Source organism: Nicotiana sylvestris, chromosome 11, assembly GCF_000393655.2.
Source record: "Nicotiana sylvestris chromosome 11, ASM39365v2, whole genome shotgun sequence".
In the NCBI taxonomy this organism is placed as follows: domain Eukaryota; kingdom Viridiplantae; phylum Streptophyta; class Magnoliopsida; order Solanales; family Solanaceae; genus Nicotiana; species Nicotiana sylvestris.
This window is the reverse complement of record NC_091067.1, coordinates 125,236,969-125,260,633: the sequence shown is the minus strand read 5'-3', so window position 1 is coordinate 125,260,633 and position 23,665 is coordinate 125,236,969. Positions and strand designations below refer to the sequence as shown.

Below are 23,665 nucleotides of genomic sequence, written 5' to 3'. Positions count from 1 at the left end.
GTGGGAAATTATCTTTTGGGCTTGCTTTGTTAAGGTCTCGATAATCGACGCACACCCTGGTCTTGCCATCTTTCTTTGGCACAGGCACGACATTGGCTAACCAAGTGGGGTACCGTGTAACCTGAATGACCCTTGCCTCAAACTGCTTGGAGATCTCTTCTTTGATCTTCACACTTATGTCTGTTTTGAACTTTCTCAACTTCTGCTTGACAGGGAGGAGTGCTGGATCAGTGGGCAATTTATGAACCACCAAATCGGTGCTTAGACCCGGCATATCATCATATGACCATGCAAAAACGTCTTTGTACTCATGCAATACTTTAATTATCTCCTCCTTGAGTTGTGGATCCAAATGAACACTTATTTTAGTTTCCCGTACATTATCTTGGTCCCCTAGATTAACTGCTTCTGTGTCATTTAGGTTAGGTTTGGGTTTTTCTTCAAAGTGACTTAATTCTTTACTAATTTCCTCATAAGCTTCATCATTATTACAATCCATCCCATCATCACACTCGATCTCTTGTATTATTACTTCTGAACTAGATTGGCTTTTAAAACTGGGCCGAAGATTCCTCATGCATGTCATGTCATTGATATCAGCATAAAAAGAACTGTACAAAGAAAAGAAAAGAAAATGGAAAGAGAATTAGGGACGAAGAAAATTGCATTTCATTAAACGTAAAGACAACAAGGTTTTAACTCATCCAAACGGACGGAACATAACAACTGGATTACAAACCCTGGAATAATCCAGGTGACAAAAAGGAAAACAAAACCCACTACCACGACTCCCTCCGAACTGGAAGAGGAGTAGCTTCCCAATTGCTGATGTTAGCACGTGGTCCGATGTACTGTATGTCTGCTCTGCTTGACCCTTCCCCGGCCTCAACCATGTTTACTTCAACAAATACTTTCTCAAACACCTTATCCAAATTCCCATCCGCCTCAACTAACGAACCCGATATCTTTGCCAATGACTGTTTCTTGATATTCGGCCTGACGAAGGACCTGGACAATCGAGGAATTGGTTTAGGGAGCACCCAAGCTTTCTTCTTCAATTTACGGGCCTTTCTGACATCTACCGCTGTTGGTTTGAACCCTAACCCGAAGGTGTCCAGATTTTTGGGCAAAGACACAGGTTGAGTAATGCCCTGCAGTTCAACCCCCAAACCCTTCCCGGGAACGAACCCGTTATTCAACATTTCTGACACTACCATGACGGTCGCAGCTGACACCCTGGGACATGGCATGCTTTTACCCTCAGGCACCCTGCTCACCGGAACCGTGTCGAGGATCTGATACACCCATGGCCCCTTATCATCTTCGGTCTCTATAAAGGGTACAATGGCATCATTCATGGCGCATGTGGGATCTTCCCCATGTAACACAATTTCTTGTCTGTCCCACTCGAATTTGATCATTTGGTGCAGTGTGGAGGGCACGGCTTTTGCCGCATGAATCCACGGTCGACCCAACAAAAGATTATAGGATACTGCAGCATCCAACACCTGAAATTCCATCGTGAACTCGACTGGGCCAATAGTCAATTCGAGTACAATATCCCCTACTGTGTTTGTTCCCCCTCCATCGAACCCTCGAACACAAATGCTATTTTTGCGGATTCTATCCTCATCAATCTTTAACTTGTTCAATGTGGATAACGTGCAAATATTAGCGCTCGACCCGTTATCGATTAGTGCCCGAGTAACCATTGAACCTTCACATTTGACCGTCAAATAGAGAGCCTTGTTGTGTTCTGTGCCTTCCATAGGCAATTCATCATCAGAAAATGCTATCCTGTTCACTTCAAAGATCTTGTTGGCAATTGTCTCTAAATGGTTTACTGAGATTTTGTCAGGCACATGAGCCTCATTCAATATCTTCATTAAAGCTCGGCAATGCTCATCAGAGTGAATTAATAATGACAACAATGAGATTTGGGCCGGTGTTTTTGTCAGTTGCTCAACAATGGAATAATCTTGTCCTTTCATCTTTTTTAGAAACTCTTCTGTTTCCTCTTCCGTTACAGCTTTTTTAACTGGCACTGGATTGTCTTTTGCGCCCTTAGCTTTTCTCAACTCTTCGGGGGAGAAACAACGTCCTGACCGGGTCAGTCCCTGTGCTTCACAACTTTCTTCCTCAATTTCCTTTCCTTTGTATGTCACCACTACTTTGTCATATTTCCAGGGTACGACTTTGCTATCAACCATGGGTAACTGGACTACCGGTTTTATGACAACCGGTTCTACATAGACTCCCTTCACAACCACCACGGGCGTGGATACTGACCTTGGTACCACTATCTTGACTGGCTCCTGCTTTTTCTCGGCCACAAACGGTCCCTTTCCCATTACTAGCACTGGCTTGTCTTCTACTGCTTTTAACTGAACCACTGGCCTTGCACTCACTGTCTTTTCTTTGGTTTCCGTAGAACAAATCACCATAACCACCTGCGAAGGTTTCTTAGGCTCTGCCCCCTTATGTATCAGTTCGATCATGTTGGCCTCATAATGCACTGGTAACGTATTTTAATTGATGTTCGGGGCCTCTGGAGCCTGTACCTCAATACGGCGATTATCAATGAGCTCTTGGATTGCATTTTTCAACTTCCAACATTTTTCAGTATCGTGCCCCGGCATCCCTGAGCAATACTCGCAGCTAACAGAGTGGTCCAGGTTTCTGGGAAGAGGATTTGGTGCTTTGGATTCAACTGGGGTCAGCATCCCCAACTGTTTCAATCTGTGGAAAAGAGAAGTGTAAGATTCTCCCAGCGGAGTAAATGTTTTTTTGTTTGGGGCCTTCTCATTTCTAAAAGCTTGGTTTGGGCGGAAGCTGGTTCCTGGTCTGTTAGCCCTGGGAGGTGGATAGGTGTTTTGTGGGTGTGGCTGTGTATTTTGGGGACTTGGTGTACGCCATTGCGAGTGCACTGGGGGTTGAGTGTAGGTCTGGGCGTGGTGAATAGAAAATTGTGGTTCTGGTGGTGGATAATAGTGTTGCGGTGGACCATATGGGGTATATTGATAGTTTGGGTGATGGGGTCTGGGTTGGTTGTAGTAGAGTGGACGGTTATTGTGCCTGGACCAAACATTAGCTTCAACTGCAGCAACTTCTTCTTTCTTCTTCTTCCCCAGCACACCACCAGTACCGCTTTGGATGGCCTGGGTGGTTGCTTTCAACGCCGAGTAGCTCAAGATCTTGTTAGATTTCAATCCTTCTTCAATCATGGCTCCCATCTTTACCACTTCATTAAACGACTTCCCGACAGATGTCACTAGATGACCAAAATAGGTAGGTTCCAATGTTTGCAAGAAGTAATCTACCATCTCACTCTCCCGCATGGGAGGATCAACCCTTGCAGCTTGTTCCCTCCAGCGGAAACCAAACTCTCTAAAACTTTCCCCAGGCTTCTTTTCTAGTTTCAACAATGACAGACGATCAGGGACTATTTCGAGGTTATATTGAAAATGGCCGATGAATGCCTGGGCCAAATCATCCCATGTATACCATCGGCCGGGGTCTTGCCTCGTGTACCATTCTAGCGCTGACCCGCTCAGGCTTTGCCCGAAATATGCTATCAACAACTCATCTTTTCCCCCAGCCCCTCTCATTTTGCTACAGAAACCACGCAGATGGGCTACTGGGTCACCGTGCCCCTCATATAAGTCAAACTTCGGCATTTTAAACCCCGCAGGCAACTGTACATCAGGAAAAGGGCACAAATCTTTGTATGCGACACTAACTTGGTTTCCTAAACCATGCATGTTCCTGAAGGATTGCTCCAGGCTTTTGACTTTACGAATCACCTCCTCTTGTTCTGCATTCTTAACCGGTTTCTCAACTTCTCCCGGGATTTCAAAATGGGGAGAGGAGGTATATGGCTCAGGCGCTTTGAAAGTGGGTTCGGGAGGGTAATATTGGGTGTCGTGAGCTTGGAATAGCGGCTCACTGGATGATCTATGTAGTGGAGCTGGGGGAGGTGCCACAAAGACGGGAACATTTGGTGGAGGAGGGTTTTGAGTGGGTGGTGGAGCTTGGGAATCATAAGCCTCTCTTCCCTGATAATAGTGATGGCTTGGGAAACTTGTTGAAGGACCGGGAGAGGGGTATTCCGGCGTGTGTACTGGTTGGAGGGTAGGAGTAACGGGTAGTTCTTGCCCCTTCTGGGCTCTAGCTAAGGCTATCTGCATTTCATTCATTTCTAGCCTCATTTTTTCCATTTTCTCCAGGGCTTCCTTCAGCATCTGATTGGCCGTTTTTTCTGACTCAACGCTGTTGTCTGACCCAGTCATGCTTTCTGGTATAGGACCTTTTGATCTTGTTTGATAATGGTACGGTGCCAGTACGCTCTAACAACTAACTGATATTGATTGGAAAAACAACAAACTTGTCAGTGTTAGAGTCTTAACAGATATTGTAATTGCACGTTAGGGGGATGCAATGCTCCTAGGCAGTTAATCATTTCTAACATGCTTTTGCTCTGACCGCATGCATCATCCCGGCTTATTTTTGCTCTGACAAATATATATTCTTCTTTTTTTTAATTACGGTCGAATCCTATAGAGATTGCCTACGTATCGTGACCCCGCACGAATCAGACCAAGCGTAGTTCGTGCAGATAAATGTAAAAATAAGGGTGGAAATAAAATGCTCAACTTTCATTAATAAACAGACTCTTACAAACTCGACATCTTTTGTTTTGGAAAGAAACTAACAAACACAATCTGAAAGCAAACAAAAACTCTAAGCTGCAAACATGCTCAATCCAGAAAGATAACGGACGTACAAAAGACTGACTCGACATGGTAGACACTCAAAGACACGGACTATGCATATTCTAGTGCTTCAAACTTAGGTATCCGCGGGGCGTCGTTCGGCCTCGCCGCGGGTCTAGGATCCAAATCCCTTTCAAGCTGCTCTAACTCATTCATGGTTCGCTTCACATAGATCATCACTGCTGAGATAAAAGTAGTACGGGTCATGTCTTCACAAACCCGGCATCTCCTGACAATAGCATGAGCAATGGCTCTAATCCTGTCTTTTGTTTGCTTCTTTTCTATGAGCAAGCGTCTTATCTGATCGCTGCACGTCTTTAAAGCTCGGGAGTCTTGCAAGTGCTGGTCTTGCAGCTGTTGCACTTCTGCCTCCATTTGGGCTAACAAGTTGTAACAATGTCCGCTCTCAGTTTCGAAGTCTCTAGCCTGCCTAACCGCTCTACCTTCAAGGGCAACTACTTTTCTCTTTAAATTGGCAACAATTTTCTCATGGTCCCTCTTCAACTGATTCAAGTATTGGCGACGCTCTTCGGTTCTTGTCGCCCATTGTGCTTTGAGTTCTGCCATGACATTTTCAGCTTTTCCTAGCTCATCCCGCCATTCTCTGACTTCGCTTTCCAATCTTTTTACCAATTGTTCATCGGATCGGCTCCTCGGTTGCTTATCGATGGTTATCTTCAACTGTCGGACTTGGGCTTTAAGAGCGTCATTTTCTCTGGCTAGTCTATTCTTTTCACCTTGATCCTCGGCAACCTGTACACTGCTCTCGAATTTCAGACTCTCGACTTGTTGCTTTAATTTACCAATCTCAACTCGATAGCTTTCTTCCTTTGCTAACCAATCCCACTGCTCTTGGGACGACTTGGCGAAATCTTCGAGATGAGGTCTTTTAGCCGGTCTTCCATATGCCACGTCACCTCTGAACCATTCGTGATACCCTGGAGCAATTTCCCCTCTGACCCTATCAGACACACAAGTGTTTGCCATCAGATATTGACACTCACTCCAAATTTGACGAACCTCTTCCTCGGGGAATCGACCGTCAGGACTAATTTCGATCACTTGGGTACTTAAATCTTCATCTCTCGGTATTACTTGATATCTACCGAGTTGCCTCAGAACCCGATATGGTGCATAAGGTTGTATGCTTTTGAGTCCCATTAACAAAAAATGCGGTCGGGCTGCTGGCATATATATGACTTCCTCGACAGACAACCATCCAAGCACCCACTGTATCTGGCTAGCCTCGAGGTTCCGAAATAATAATGCCCAAGCTGTGACTCCTTCAGGTAGACCAACCCCTTTGATTCTCGTACAAAATTCCCCTATACAAGTTTTCTCAGCCGAGCCATAACTCAATAACTGAGAGCGCGGGCACAAATGCTCAATCATCCACATTTGTAACAATAAGTTACATCCCTCAAAAAATTTGCCCCCAGCTTTGCACGCAGTGAGAGCTCTGAAGATATCAGCCACAATCATAGGTGCTAAAGTGCTTTTCCCCATGGTTTGCAAAGTACTGACGACGCCTGCTATTTTCAAATCAATATTACCATCTTTCCTTGGGAATATTACGAGACCCAAAAAAGCTACCATAAATGCCACTCGCCTGTGTTTCTCCCATTTTTGTCGGCTATTTCTGCTGCAAAGCTTAAAGTCTGGATTATTGAACCCGCCCACATGTCCATATCTATCATACACGAAGCGGAAACTGCAGAAACCCTTTGCAAAATCTGGGTGATGAACTGTCCGGGGTACTTTCAAGGAATCCAGGAATCGATGTATGGTAATGGCTCTAGGAGCAATCAAGTATTTGAATCTCAATGGAGCTTGGTCACTTCCAATGTACCCCGCTATTTCTTCTATTGTTGGGGTGAGTTCAAAGTCTGAAAAATGAAACACATTATGTGCCGAATCCCAATGGGCGACCAATGCCCTGATGATATCCCCCCGAGGCTGAATGTCTAATAAATCCGGAAGGTCTTTCAAATATTTTCTCACTTCGTCTTGCCCTTCTTTGCCCAAATCATTCCACCACAATTGCAGCTCAAAAGGGATTTTGGTCATTATTGAAAAAGGCTCATTTATTGTTGTGCTCATCCTGCACATTTATTAAAGCGTTTAAGCAAAAGAAAACTTTTATTTAACTCCAAAAACTACTATCTATATTATCGACTCAAAATTAACCCTATATTTTAAATGAAGAACTCAATTCTTAATTCTAATATTTTTAGATAAAAGACCCGATATTGCGACACGGCCTTCCTGCGCCTCAAGGGCAAAAATTTTAAGGCTGTGAGGGTCAAAAATCAAAATACGACCAAAGGTGGTTGTTTATGCAAAGTCAGCCCTCCGGTGCCCCGTTCGGGAATATTTGACTATTTATGACATAACAACATCACCTGACTTATTTATGACTCTTTTTGTTTTTATCGTTTTTCAAATTAGGAAACTCAATATTGCAAACACGGCCTTTCAACGTCTCGGGGACGAAGATTTTTAAGGCTGTGCGGGTCAACTGGACCAAATCTTAAATATGACCCAAATGTGGCTGTTTATGCAAAGTCAGCCTTCTGGCGTCCCCTTCGGGAACATTCGGCTATGTCTTCATAAAACAGCGTCACCCGACTTCTTAGAAATTTGACATATATATTTTGCTATTATTATTATTTTTTTTAAAAAGGGAAGTTGGATATCACCCGACTTATTTATGACAAAATTAAAAATCTTGACATGTTTTTTTTTTGTTTTTTTTTTTTTTTTTTGGCTATTTTAGCAAAAGGTGGGGTTGGACCCGATGAGGGTTGCCTACGTATCTCACATCCGGTGAGAATCAAACCCGCGTAGTTCGGGCAAATTAACCGAACTATTTTAAAACATGACTCTTTTTCATTTTTATTTTTTTCCTGGCAAGACAATCTATTTTCCTTTTCTATTTTTGAAAAAGACAAAATAACGATTTTTTTTTCATTTTCAACAAACAATAAAACAATCTATTTTTCCGAAAAAAAAATAATAATAAAAGACTTTTTTTTTCCTATATTTTTTTAGTAAAACAAAATAAAATATTTTCCTCTTTTTTTTTTTCAAAATTTCGGCAGAGTTTCGCCAGTAATTGGTCATTGATTTTTTTTTCTAAAATAATCAATTAACTCCCTAACTGATATATTCTTTTTTCATTTTTTTTCTTCAATTTTCCAACATTCCCGAGATTCAGAAACCGGTCAACATGCAAGTTCGAAACAAATATATGTACAGAGCAAGTAGGATGCATCAGAATGGTCTTTTCATTTCAGGTTGCTAGTCCTAGACGGACCCAACCCCTGTGTTGAGTCCCCTAAGTCAAATGCAACGTGATGCAAATAAGCGTTCCTACTAGGGATCCGGCATGAAGTCACGTTATTCTATATTCAAAACCTGGGTCAGTGTACTAGACTGTGTACCCGAGCGGACAACTCGAGTCGAGGAGGGGGCAACTTACCGGGAACCAAAAGGCCATCCGGCTTCGTAACTTGTCCGACCTCTTTCTTATTTTAGGGTATAACACTAACAGAATAGGGAGTCTCAACCAGTAAGCACATCCCCGGAGGTGAAGAGAGAAGGGTTCGGCACAGTTTATATATATAGTCAAATAATATCAAAGCGGTAAAAGCAACATTTAGCACATTAGGCTCAAACATGTAAAAATCAGATAAAGCCAAATATAACAATTTATCTAAGCTCGAATTTCTAACCCTGAACCAGTGGTTTTGGGTTTAAAGCAATAAAAGTCCCCAGTAGAGTCGCCAGAGTTGTCACACCTCCTTTTTCCGCCCTCGCGGGGGTACAGGAGTTTTTTCCAATTAAAGGACAGTCGAAACGGGATTTATTTCTTTATTTCAGAGTCGCCACTTGGGAGATTTAGGGTGTCCCAAGTCACCTATTTTAATCCCGAATCGAGGAAAAGAATGACTCTGTATTACAGTCTGCGCACCAGAAATCCGGATAAGGAATTCTGTTAACCCGGGAGAAGGTGTTAGGCATTCCCGAGTTCCGTGGTTCTAGCACGGTCGCTTAACTGTTATATTCGGCTTGATTATCTAATATAATACGTATTATAAACTTATGTGCAAATTTTATCCCTTAGCCGCTTTTATTATTCTTTTTATTTATTGTTATTATTTTACGAAAAATTGCAACATTGTGAAAACGTATTTCAAATCACGTCGCAATCAATGCACCCGTGGTTATCGACACATTTCGACTCCGTTGAGATTTAGATTTGGGTTACATAAATGCACACCCGTATTTAAGGAAATAACATTATTAAATACGCGCCTAGAGCGACTAGCGTGTCATTATTTTGGGTAGGGCCGTGAAATTTGCTAAAACGGCTCCTCCCTAATTCTAAGCAATTAACTGTACATTTATTGAGGGCCCCGAAATCTATACATTTCATTAAGCGAGGCTCATCTCATTTATTTTAAATGGACAAATCTTAAAGCGACTACATTTTTTCTATAAAAATTAGTCTCTAAAATAAAGAAAGAAAAATCCTAATTAATTACTAGCTTTTATTATTTTAAGAAAACATGACATGCTAATTGCTTGATTAATACAAATATTGATGAAAAAAAGAATTTTACTCTTAATTTCGAAATTATAGATAAAATAAAAATTCAACAACTAATATTCAAAATAAACAAATATAGCTAGATTAAAACTCAGCATTGTTATTATTATTTTTTTTTAAAAAAAATATTATTGAGATTAATTATTCACAATCATTTGAAACTAGATTTAACCATAATTACTAAAGCTTATTAGAAAGTTTATTAGACTTAAACGTTCTTCTAATCTTGCTTAAGCTCAAGTCATGCCTTAATGCCTAATTTACGATGTTTAATTTAAATTCGTGTTTTAGCTAAATTTAGCTACTTGTTCATGATCAACCTATAATCTTGAAGCCTTCATAACTAGTGAATTAACCTGTTTTGCCGAACTGATTTATTACAGACTAACTTATGATATTATTTTCTTATTCCAGCTATTATTTAGTAATTCATGAAATAGCTTAAATACAATCAACAAAAGAAACAAAGAAAAAAAAACGAAATTAAAACTTCAAATTTTCATTCTTCATATGTATTCATGCTTCATATTTCGGATTACAATAACCAGCTTTTCAGTTGTGTACCTGATATTGGAAGCAAAAGAAAATGAATATGAGAATCAGCAGCAGCAGTAAAATCAGTACAACACAGCAACAATAGCCCAGCAACAGTAACAACCCAGTAACGGACCGGTGGAGTAGTAATCCAAAAAAACAAAAGCTTCCAGCTTTGATGAAACAACAATTAATTCTGATTTCAAACAACAAAAGAAAGCAAAATATTTTTTTAGTTTTTTTTTATTTTGAAAGTTTAAATATTTTTCGGAATTTTCTCTCTCTTAAATGTTCAGCCCTTTTCTCTCTCTTATTTTTTCTTTCAAATTCGTTTCTCTTATTTGTGTATTTTTTCTCTGTTTCTGTGTGTGTTTTTCTGTCTATCTCTTTTTTTTTTCTCCCTCAATCTGATTTCAAGACTTCATATATATAATCCCATCCCATAAATCTTTCAATTAATTAAAATCAATACTTTTTCTCTACCCAACCCATTATCTTCCCACTCATCCCCATTACATTAAATAAACATATCACACCACCCCATTTCATTTTGTCCCCCATGCCTAACATAAAATAATGCAAGATTCCCCCTTTAAATTAAATCTTGTCCCCCCTTTATATTAAATAACCATATCACAACCCACCCCATTTTATTTTGTCCCCCATGCTTCATATAAACAATTACAAAATGTACAATTCCTAAACTACCCCTCTGACCCTATTGCAAATTACTATTTTACCCCCGAAAGTACTATAAATTACCAAACTACCCATCAGCTATAACACATCAATTAATCAAACTTAACCAAAATATAGACAATATGATCAATTTCTAACAATGTTCAAACAACAATATGAACACGGATGAACATCATAACAACAATATCACATGAACACGATTTTAACAACATTTCAACAACAAATCACATGAACACAAATTGAACAACAAAGAACAACTAAAATTTGATTGAACAATATTTTAGCAACAAACAATCCTATTTTCGGATTCAACAACTACAACAAACAAGTATATTTAGATTTCTAACTTCAATCATATTGAACTTAAAATCAATTCTAACAACATTACAACCAACAATTCCTATATTAAACTTTATGAGACAAATTCAAGAAATAATCACAAATGGTAAACAAGAAATCAAGCTATACAAATTTCGGATTCAAGAACAATCAAACAAAGTATGAACATGAATTAAATCTATTTTAAACAACAAACATGATGGATTTAAACGATTAAACCAACATATTTCTCTAACACAACTAAATTCTTTAAACAAATAACAAGATCGACGAAGAAACAATTATGAACTTAAACTTGAACTTAACAATATTAACAATTTCTAACAATACATAAACACATGAAACAAATTGAAGAAATATTTAATTAAATTTCAATTTGTATCTAACAAACATCAAACTAACAAATATTCACTTAAACAATAATACAAACATGACATGAATATGAAAACAACTAATTAAACTTCTATTTTGAAATCTGAAAATTAATTTAACAAACAACATGAACACACTAGAAAATTATTTCAATGATGAACAACGAACAAAACAAGGATTAAATCATTTAACGATTTTGGATCCGGAAAATATCAAACAAAAATATGGACAAAAATAAAACTCAAAAACTACTAACCGGATCGAAACGACGAACAACGACCAAACAAACAACGAACTTGACGATGAACTCACGACGTACAGGATCTTGACTCGACGAAAAACCCTCGACCTTTGACAAATCGAAGAAGACGAAGGGAAGATGAAACATTGTCCGGCAGCCCAATGGCGAAGAACAACACAACAGCTGTTTGGGACGACGAAGAAGAAAGCAGAAGCAGCTGAAACGCAGCGGGGAAGCAGCCATAGTCGAGCAAACTCGAGCTTCAATGGCGGATAGGGCTGGACGACGAGGGCAGCGACGGGGAGCTTGGTGTTGAAGATGATGAGCGTGATGCAGCAGCTCGGAGACAGAAACAGTCGCGGAAATCTCAACTGTGGGCTTTCATGGTGGAGCTCGACGGACTAGTTGTTGGTTGTCGAAGACGAAGCAACGACGGGGTTGGAGAAGGTAGTTGGTTCGGTCGCGTTCGGAGGTCGTTTGGTTGAGCCGGGGTCGTGAGGGTGACGTGCGTGTGTGTGTGTGAGTGTGACGTTGGGCAGCCATGGTTGAGCTTTGAGGGGGAATCCATGGATGACCTTGGAGAAACTTGAGGAAGAAGAAGAAGATACGAGGGGGCGGATGACTTCTTAGTCTTTTTAGGGTTTTTTCTTCTTTTTTTTCTTTTGTTTTGTGTTGTAAAATGTAAGACAAAGGGGTTTGGGTCTTTTGGGTTATGGACTGGGTCGACCCAATTCGAAATGGACTAGGTCGTAGGGAAGATTGGGCCATTTTTTGGGCCTGTGGCTTGAAATTGAAGAAGAGGCCCAATTCCGACTTTCTTTATATTTTCGCTCTCTTTTCTTCTTTTATTTTTCTAAAACTAAATTATAAAAATACTTAAACTATTATTAAGAACTAAATTAAGTTATAAAAGCGCAAATTAACTCCCAATAACAATTAACGCACAATTAAGTATTAATTAAGCATAAAATCGTATATTTGGACATTAAATGCTAGAAATGCAAACGATGCCTATTTTGTAATTTTTAATTTTTGTAAAACAAATTTAATTACTAACAATTGTAGAATTAAATCCTACATGCAAAATGCGACATATTTTTGTATTTTTTATTAATTTAGCAAATAAACACGCACAGACAAATGCCAATAATTATTCAAAATATAACAAAATATCACAAAATTGCACACCAAAGAAAAATCATTTTATTTTTGAATTTTTTGGGAGTAATTCTCATATAGGGCAAAAATCACGTGCTTACAGGTGTAATGAACACTGTCTTTTCTGCATCTTCCTCATCCATCAAGATCTGGTGGTACCCCGCATACCAATTCACAAAAGACCCGATCTCATGCTTAGCACAGTTATCAATCAAAATGTGGATATTTGGCAATGGAAAATTATCCTTTGGACTTGCTTTGTTGAGATCGCAGTAATAAACGCACACCTTGGTCTTACCATCCTTCTTTGGCACCGATACAACATTAGCTAACCAAGTGGGGTATCGCGTGACTCGAATAACCTTTGCATCCAACTATTTTGTGATTTCTTCCTTGATCTTCACACTCATGTCAGTCTTGAACTTCCTTAACTTCTTCTTGACAGGAGGGAATGTCGGATTAGTTGGCAATTCGTGAACTACCAAGTCAGTACTCAGACCCGGCATGTCGTCATATGACTATGCAAAAATGTCTTTATATTCAAATAGTGCTTTGATTATTTCCTCCTTGATTTATGGTTCCAAGTGTATACTTATCTTGGTTTCCCTAATATTATCTAAATCTCCTAAATTGATTGTTTCAGTTTCATTCAAATTAGGCTTGGGTTTCTCTTCAAAATGATTTAGTTCTTTACTAATTTCTTCAAAGGCCCCCTCATCATCATATTCTGTTTCATCATCACACTCTATTTCTTGGATTATATTTCAGAGTTAGATTGGATTTTAAGACTTGACCAAAGATTCCTCATGCATGTCATATCATTGAAACCAGCATAAAAAGAACTGTACAAAGAAAGACAAAAATGACACTATCAGGAGTAATGGAAAAGGGAAATTGCATTTCATTGAAAATAAAAGATAGGAGGGTTTGTACATCAAAACAAGCGAAAAATAAAAATTTGGATTACAACCCTGGAATAATCCAGATAACAGAAAGGAAAACAAAGCAAACTACCAAGACTCCTTCCAAGTAGGGAGAGGATTAGCATTCCAATTGTTAAGCTTCACTTTCGCCCCAATAAACTGCACGTCTGCTTTGCTGGAACCTTCCCCAATTTTTACCATGTTTATCTCATCAAATGGACTCTGGAACATTTCAACCAACTCTTCATTGAAGTCAACCACAGACTTTGGAAATGCTGACACCGGATGCTTCACTACCCGTGACTTGACAAAAAACCTGGAGAGGTGTGGAATAGGCTTAGGGAGCGACCATGCCTTCTTTTTCAACTTTTTTGCCTTCTTCACATCATCCCTTGTGGGCTTGAACCCTAGACCAAAGGTACCCAGATTTTCATGTAAGGATACTAGCTGTACGATACCTTGCAAAGATGCGCCCAAACCCTTGACCAGTACAAAACCATTCTTCAATATTTCATTTGCTACCATGACGGCTGCAGAAGCTAGCTTTGGATCTGGAATACATTCCCCTTCTGGAACCTTCTCGACTGAAACTATCTTAGAAACCTGGTAAACCCAAGGCCCCTTATCATCTTTGGCCTCGATAAATGGGACAAATGTATCATTATAAGCACATACGTTCTCATCACCATGCACAATAATCTCCTGTCTATCCCACTCGAATTTTACCATTTGGTGCAGAGAGGACGGGACTGCTTTGGCAACATGTATCCAGGGCCTACCCAATAGCAAGTTGTAAGAAATGGCCACATCTAATACTTGGAACTCGATGGTGAATTAAACTAGTCCTATTGTTAGTTCCAGTATGATACCCCCAACAGAATCTTTTCCCCCTTCGTCAAAACCTCGGACACATATAATGTTCTTGTGGATCCTTTCAGTATCAATTTTCAACTTGTGTAGAGTGGAGAGAGGGCAAATGTTTGCACTGGAACCATTGTCAACTAACACCCTCGTGACCATAGAATCTTTGCATTTCACTGTGAGATAGAGAGCCCGATTGTGCTCCGTACCCTCCAAAGGCAGCTCATCATCCAAGAAGGTGATCCTGTTCGCCTCGAATATCTTGTTGGTAATCTTCTCCAAATGGTTGACCAATCTTATCAGGGTCATGAGCTTCATTCAGAATCTTCATGAGGGCCCGGCGATGCTTGTCTGAATGTATCAACAATGACAGAAGAAATCTGAGCGGGGGTCTTTCTCAATTGTTCCACTATGGAGTAATCTTGCACCTTCATTTTTCTCAAAAATTCCTCTGCCTCCTCTTCGGTGACTGGTTTCTTCACTAGAATTGGACTATCTTGTAGTGGCTTGGCTTTCCTTAATTCCTCTGAGGCAAAAAATCTCCCTGAATGAGTCAAACCTCGGGTTTCATTAACTTCATCTTCCACTTCTTTCCCTTTATAAGTTACTATTACTCGCTTGTAGTTCCACGGGACAGCCTTGGTGTCATTTAGCAGTAGTTAGGTCACAGGTTTAATTATAATAGGAGCCGTGCGAGCTCCTTCCACAATTATGACATGCTTACTTGCTACCCCTGTCATGACCACCTTCAGCTTTCCTTGCTTTGCTTCAGCATCATCTGGGGATCCCTTCACGCCTACCATAGACGACTTAACATCGAGCTTGCTTAGCTTGTTTGTCAACCCCTCAACTATCGAAGATGTTGCATTTGTAACAACTGGAGTTTTGACTGAATTAGTTTCACTGGCACGGATCATCATGACAGACTTCGAAGGTTTCTCGGGCTTCTCATACTTATACACTGTCTCAATCATATGTGTTTCAGCATGGGATGGCAAGGGATTTTGATTGATGTTGGGTGCTTCCGATCTTTGGACCTCAATCTGGTTTGTATCAATAAGCTCTTGGATGACGCTCTTCAAATGCCAACACTTTTCTGTATCATGCCCCGGAGCATCAGAACAATATGTACATCTGAGGGAATAATCCAGGTTCTTCGTAAGAGTTTTTGGTAATTTTGACTCAATCGACCTTAGAACGCCCAACTGCTTTAACCTCTAAAACAGGCTGGTGTAAGACTCTCCAAGCGGGGTGAAAGTTTGCTTCCGTTGTTGCCTTTCCTTTCTATACTCCGGCCCGGGGCAAAAGTTTGGATTGGTAGGGTTCAGTATGTTTATGGAGGTGGATAAGTATTTTGTGAAGCTGGTGAATGACATTGCGGGTAAGGAGGGAGTTGAGCATATGACTGTGCATGATGGACATGGTATTGGGGTGGCCTGACTGAATAGTGAGGGTCTGGTGGTGGGAAATAGTGTTGGGGTAGATTATATGGAGTTTGGGTGTAGGTTTGAGGCTGGGGTCGAGGCTGGGTGTAATGGTGCGGTGAACCCCTTGGGCCGGGCCACGATCCTAAGACGACCATAGCAACATCTACTTTAGGAGTAGCGATCCGAGACTTTGAAGGTGGGCTCTGGGGCATAGTACTAGTTATCTTGGACTTGGAATGCTGGCTCACTAGAAGATCGATGGAGGGTGGCTTGCAGGGCTGTTACAAAGATAGGGGTAACTGGTGGAGCAAGGTATGTGGTTGTTTTGGCTGGTAGAGCTTGGATGGTTTGGGAAGTGGTGCCATGATAGTGGTGGTAAGGGGTGAAGCCAGGTGAATGTTTTGGGGATAAATCAATAATGGGGGGTTCTTGAGGTTGAGCTAGTGGTGGGATGAAAGAAGGGTTGGCAGGGTATGACGGTGGAGGATGCCCCTTCATCCATGCTTGATATATTTCGGCCATTTGGTGTTTCAACTTATGTAGCTCTTCTTTCAAACTAGGCTCAGATTCCTCCACCTCTCTCGGCGGGTTAATAACACTCGCGTCCAATTCTTTGTCAGCCATGATCGCCCTGTGTTTAGACCTGGTATTATATGGATGGCTTGCCAGAATGCCAAACAAACTAACCACCTTCATGTGCTCAATTCCAACAACAAACTTGTTAGTGTTTAAGACTTTAACAGATAGGCAACCGTACGTTAGGGATGCAATGCACCTGAACAATTAAAGTTTCTACTATGTATTTGAATCGTTGCATATTTCATCCCGACCTTAACCAACTCTTTTCTCTTTTTTCCTCTTTTCTCACTACTACCCTTTTCAGTCCCTATTGATTTTCACTTGATTCCTGCTCTCTTTTATTCTTCTTGTTTTGCCAGTCTTTTTCCACTCTGTTTTTCTTTCTTCTTTTCATTTTATAGTTATGATCAAATCCTATTGGTATTGCCTACGTATCATGATGCCGCATAAATCAGGTCATTACGTAGTTCGGATATTAGTGTGAAATAAAAGAAAGAAATATTTTTGGATTTTCAAATTTTCATAAATTAAAAACATTCTGATTTTCCTCTATTACAACGACTTCGTCCTATAGACTTAACATAAAAAACTAACAGACTCTAAAAGAAAGCGCAATGCAGACTCGAAAGTGGACTAACAGCTGTGAGCACATGATTTTTGCCCTACAAGAACTACTCCCACAAAAATTCAAAATAAAATAGTTGTATGTTGCTTGTGATTTATTTGTATTTGTCTGTGCATGTTTATTCTATATTTATTACTGAAAAATACAAAAATATATGTGTTGCATGTGCATTTACAATTTAGGATTAATTAACCACTGATTTGTTTTACGAAAATGAAAATCATAAAAAATAATGTACTTTGCATTTTTTAGCATTTAATGTTGAATTGTGTAATTTTATTATTAATTGGAATTTAATTATATGTGATAAATGTTATTAGAAGATAATTAGTATTTTTAATAAGTTAACTTGGTTTATAATTTAGAAAGCAAAATGAATGAAAAGAACAAAAACTAGGAAGGAAAATCGGATTGGGCTCAAATCCCTGGCCCAATGGCATGTCCCAAACCCGGTCCAGGTAGCTCCTTTCACAGGATGGTGAAACGACGTAGTATAGGGACTAAACTACGTCGTTTCAATGGAAAAAATCTCAGCCATTCAACCAAGCCACATCCAACGGTCACAGATCAATACCTGTATCCAAGAACCGAACCCGACCCGTTTACCCCGAACCAAACCCGCCTCAGTACTTAACCAAAACGACCCCGTTTGACCCCCTAACCTAATCTGGACCGTCGATCTTCACTGATCCAACGGATCACATTAATCCCCTCAATCTAATATACCAAAATACCCCATACCCATTACCCCCTCTCATTTCCAAACACCCCCCATGTTCAGTCGTCTCTTTCAGAGAGACCAAACGACCAAAAACCCTAATAGCCGCCACCATACTCCATCACTTGAAACCCGGTGGACAGTGCTCCGTTCACCCCCAAATTCACACCCCAGCTTTCCCACGACCTCCTAAACCTAACCCCTCTAACCATTCCCCTCGAATCCTGATCAGGGCTTTCGAATCTTCAATCAAAGATCGACCAAAAAACCCTAACTAATCCAATCGATTCCAGGCTAACACCCAACGTCCACCTGACTTCCCTCGTCCCTAAACCACCCCTAGTTCCCCTCGAATCAAACCGTAGTTTGTCGAATCTCAATTCGAATGAACGAACATTGAGTTCTCAGATCAAGAGACTGTATTGAAGATTCGAGGCCGAAATAGGTTTTATTCGTGTGTTCTCATTTGAGAACTCGTGATTAAGACCTATTCCGACCAAAATCAAAAGATGCCGGATTTGGTTCAAGCCGAGCTGGTCGTTCAACTTAGGTATTTCCCATTTCCATTTGGAGTTTGTTATTTAGCTTTCATTTTCCTCATTTTTGGTCTTCTCTGTTCTCTGTTTCATCTCATTTTTTTATGTGTCTTTTCAAATTAATTTCATGTCACGTCAATTTGCTTTGGTTTGGTAATTGGTGTTGACTCGTTAATTTTAGTCAATTATTGAAGCTAGGCAGTTTGTCGATTTGTTAGAACATTTCCGATTTTGCAATCGATAAATTAAGTTTGCCCGTTTGCTAAAATTAAAGATTAGTTCATCACAATGTTTGAATCGCTTAGTCAGTCGTCACATTGTTTTGAATTGCTTGGTCAGTTGAAATGCTTTGAAAATACATGAACTTTGTTTTGGTTGTCACCTGAACCTACTGTGTCATTCCCTGTAAGGGTGTTCTGAATCATTAAAATCCTGGGCCTTTATTTTGTTGCTATTTGATTCAACCTGGTTCAAGCTTAAGCTGTTGTTGAGTTTGATGAATTGAATCCTACTGTTCAGGGTCTGAAATGAATCTGACATTGGTTTGAATTCAGTGTTGGTATGATAATGTTAATTAGATAGTAGTGAGTTATAAGGTTGCATTCAGAACTTAGGAGAATTGGTTATAACTGCAGTCACAGGGTATTCAGGGGTATTTTGGGGGTTTAAAAGTTTGGCAAATGGTCTTGCTAAGTGGGCTATCAGTAAAGCACTTAATTAACATTAAACTAATGCATTTGTTTAGTGTTAATGGGGAACAAAACATAATGGTGTGGGGAGGCTTAAAAAGACTTGATTAAAATATAGAATTGCCCATACACCTTTAAAACTAAACAATGAAATTAGACACTTAGTAGTGGCTGTCAGGGAATATGATGGGAGACACACATTTCTTAATTCTGCCTAGTGTGAAAACAGGCTGGAAAAGGGGTCTATCTTAGGGTATAAAAGAGGACAGACCTGAGATAACAAGCAGGATTCTTTTTGGAAAAGAATCTAAAAATAGAGAGTTCCTTTGGAAGGCAGTCTGGTTTAGTGTTGTCAAAGTTTTAGAAAGTTTTTCTGGTTTAGTTTCGAGCGTAGTGTGGTACAGTCAGGTCTGTTTGGGGTATCTACTGTTGTTGTTGTTCTACAATTCATTCCGGGTTTAAATTTGAGTGTGCTGAGTTTCATTTCTGGGTTGAGACTGGTTTGTTGTTGCTATTTGAGTTCTGGCTGCTGATACCCGTTGAAAATTATTGCTGATTCCTGTTGCTACTGCTGTGAAATTACTGATCTCTTTCTTCTCCTTTGTTTCACTGCAAGCCCAGGTACACTTTCACGTTCATCATAATGTACATTGAAAGTTGAGAAGTGGAACAAAAATGAAGCATGTTTGATTATAGAATTGACTACTTTTGATTTTTATTTCTGTAGGATTCGTTGTAATGAAGTAAGACTGGACTGTTTGGACTATTAATTTGTATTGAAATGTTAATATTCAGTAGCTTAGCATGATTGCATGGGATGATTAGTTTAACTGTCGATATTAGCAACAACATAAATATAAAAGTTGACTTTAGATCTTAACTTGTAGTTAGCAATTCAATATTCAAACAGCTGTGAGCAGATAAGAAATGCCAGCATTAGTGTGAATCAATTCAGATTTGTTAGTTTCATAGTAGGATTGAATTTAACTTGGACTGCTGGGTTCGTACGACCGTATATGTGCACTATTGATGACATAGATTTGATCTCTTAGGACCTTAATGATCAGAACACGTTTTTGGGTTAGTGATGTTCGTTTAGTCTTACTAGGGGTATTAAAACACATTGCTCTACTTTGAACTCACAAGTAATAGACAGTCTTCGCCTGCTGAAAAACTGTCTCACTTCTAGCCGCGATTAAACTTGTTTGAGGAGTTTTAGGTGGAATTAACTAGTCATTAAGGTTACTTAAGCAACTATCCATGTAAAAACATTTTAAATGAATTGAATGGTCTGACTGATCTATTGGTTGAGAATCATTGTTCGATTTGAATTAAGGAGATGTCTGGGTCTAAGGCATTGGCAGGCCTCGAAAATAAAATCAGCATCGTATTTTTGGGCTCGTCATAAGCCCAAACTGTCCAGCCCTTTATAAATGAAATCTGGGCTGTTATGAACAATTTGCTGAAAATGTTCTGCCTTCACTTACTAAGTTATTAGGCTTAATTGGTTTGAAACTGATTCATAAGGATTTTGGGCCTTTCATATATGCTAGTTAATTAGTTAGGCTTCAGAGACAAATTCAAAAGAAAATAATGGCTTGCTTTAGGATGTCCTTAAAATAAACGAGGCGTGCCGCGCCAAATAAAATCACAAATTGTGTGGCCCTCTTTAACTACTTCTTTAAAAATGTTAGACCTCGGAACGCGCCCTTTAGCGAATTTCGAAACGAACGTTCTCCTGTGCTTCCAGACATGCTGAGCTCCACATATTCTTATACATTCAAAGAGGATCGATTCCGTAAAAGATGAGATCAGTAAATGACAATTCACTGGCTTCCCTCAAAGTTAATAAAACGCTAGATTGTTTTAGACGCGCTTTTAATAATTTACTTTCTTAAACTCGGGTGCACATTTATGTGACCCAAATCCAAATCTCAACGGAGTCGAAATGTATCGATAACCACAGGTGCATTGATGTGACGTGGTTCGAGATGTATTTTCACGACGTTGCAATTCTCGTTAATAATAATAATAATAATAAAAGCGGTAAAAAGTTAAAATTTGCACATAGGTTAAACATGTATATAAAAAAAATCAGATAAATAACCCGAATGTGACAGTTGAGCGACCGTGCCAAAACCACGGAACTCGGGAATGCCTAACACCTTCTCCCGGGTTAACAGAATTCCTTATCCGGATTTCTGGTTCGCGGACTGCAATACAAAATCAATCTTTTCCTCGATTCGGGATTCAACTGGTGACTTGGGATACCATAAATCTCTCAAGTGGAAACTCTGAATTAAATAATAAATCTCGTTTCGATTGTCCTTTTATTGGAAAAACTCCCTCTACGCCCCTGCGGTCGCAGGTAAAAAGGAGGTGTGACAACAGACTCCAAAAAAAACTGAAAATACAGACTCAAAAGTGGACTAACAAACTCCAAAAGAAACTGAAAATACAAACTTAAAAAATAAAATCAGAAATACATAAATGCCTCAACTACTGCTCCAGAGGCCCGCAGGACATCAGTCGGTTTCACCGCGGGTCTACGTGCCATATCTTCTTGGAGGCGATATTGGTCGTCCATTATCTGACGGACAAAAATCATAATTGCAGTGAAGAATATGGACCTGGTCATGTTTTTGTATTTGTTGCACTTCATCACTATATAGCTAACAATCCTTCTAATCCTTTCCCTGATGACGCCCTTCTCTTGTAGTAGACGTCCAATTTATTGAGATCTGGCCTCCAAAACTTGTGTGGCCGTATGATTTTGCTCTTGTAATTGTTGCAGGTCCTCTTCTAGTTGCGACATCAAGGCATAGCAGTGTTCTCTTTCTGCTTTGAAGTTCTTTGCTTGTTTGGTCATTTCACTCTCAAAGGTATTGATCTTTTTCTTCAGACCCATGATTCCTTTGTCGTACTTTTCCTTCAACTGTTGAACGAAACTTGCCCGTTCCTTCGCATTTTTGGCTAACTTTGCTCGCGCCTTTGCTAGTTCACCTTCAGTCTTTTTCAAATAAGATCCATAGTCACATACTTTTTGCCTAAGGCTGTTTATAAGTTTCTCATATTTTCCATTTCTGGCAGGGTTCTCAGCTGCTATTTTCATCTTCTGGATTTGGGCTCAGAGGGGTTCATTTTCTTGGGCTAACCTTTTATTTTCACCCTCGTCTGCAGCGGCTTGCAAACCACTCTCAAATTGAAGATCTCTAACTTGCTTTTTCAACTTGCTTATAGTGGCCCTATACTCGTTTTCTTTGGTCAACCAGGCCCATTATTCTTGCGACGCTTCAACAAATTCCTGAATGTGAGGCCGTTTGGTCGGCCTTTCGGGTTCGGCCCTTGCAGTGACCTTCTTTCTAAACCAAGCAAGGTAACCAGGCAAGACCTCGCCTTTAGACAAGTCACGTACTCGAGTGTTTGCTGTCAAATATTGGCACTCGTTCAAAATATGACGAACCACTTCTTCATGAAATTGGCCATCAAAACTGATTTCAACTGCATGAACACTAAGATCTTCATCCTGGTGAACTACCTGGCATCTTCCCAACTGTTTCAACACCCGGTATGGGGCATAAGGCTGGATGCCCCGAAGGCTTATTAGGAGGAAGTAAGGACCGGTGGCAGGCATGTACACAATTTCTTCAACAGGAAGCCAACCCAGTATCCATTCTATCTGCCCTGCAGCTATAGAATGAAGGTGGGATATCCAATCTCCGACCCCTTCAAGGCATTTTGAACCCCGAGACCCTTGTGCTGAACTCCTCAATGCAGCTTTTCCCTGTAGATCCGTAATTCATATATGGAGGCCGATGACACAGGTGCTCAATCATCCACATTTGTAGCAACAAATTGTACCCTTCGAAAAAATCTGCTCCGGCTTTGCAAGCCGTGAGAGCTCGAAATATCTCAAATACTATCATAGGGGCGAGGGTGCTCTTGGCATTGATAATCAAAACGTTGACAACTCCAGCTACCCGTAGATCAATATTCCCGTCCTTCATGGGAAATACTAGAAGGCCCAAGAATGCCACCATGAAAGCGAAACATCTATGCTCTTCCCACTTTGATCGGTTCCCTTTGCTACAGACTCCACTTTCTGGGTTGTCAAATCCTCTTACATGCCCATACCGCTGGTATATGAAGTATAGAGTGGAAAACCCATCCGCCAAATCTACATACTAGAGCTGCCTGCTTATTTTTAGCAAATCCAAAAACTTGTGAGAGGTGATGGCCCTTGGAGCGACCATGTATTTATGTCTTAGACCCTCGGTACTCCCAGCATAATCAGCTATCTCCTCCAAAGTGGGTGTGAGTTCGAAGTCCGAGAAATGGTGAACGTTGTTTCCCCTAGGCCTGATCTTATGTAATCCAGTGAGCGCTCCCAAATAATGGTTGACCAGGTCTCGTCCTTGCTTACCCTAATTTTCCCACCACATGTGTAGTTCCAACGGAATCTTGTACATAACCTTCATTGGTAAATTTTGACTCGTGCTCAATCTGCACATTTAGATTAGGGTGGTTGGTTTAAAACAAAGTGAGTTTTTATTCGAAAGCTGATTAAAAAGAAAGGTTCA

General features: G+C 40.1%; 1 protein-coding gene across 1 annotated transcript; it reads right to left on the bottom strand.

The window, feature by feature from the left end:
* Nucleotides 1–21,816: 21,816 nt before the first annotated feature.
* LOC104241011 (uncharacterized) lies at nt 21,817–22,197 on the bottom strand. Its single transcript, XM_009795910.1, has one exon. It carries the CDS (start codon nt 22,195–22,197, stop codon nt 21,817–21,819), a length of 381 nt encoding a protein of 126 aa, XP_009794212.1.
* Between the last annotated feature and the right edge of the window lie 1,468 nt (nt 22,198–23,665).

Coding starts and splice junctions, on each gene's coding strand:
- LOC104241011 (XM_009795910.1), bottom strand. CDS start 22,197: ATGAAAATAGCAGCTGAGAACCCTGCCAGAAATGGAAAATATGAGAAA.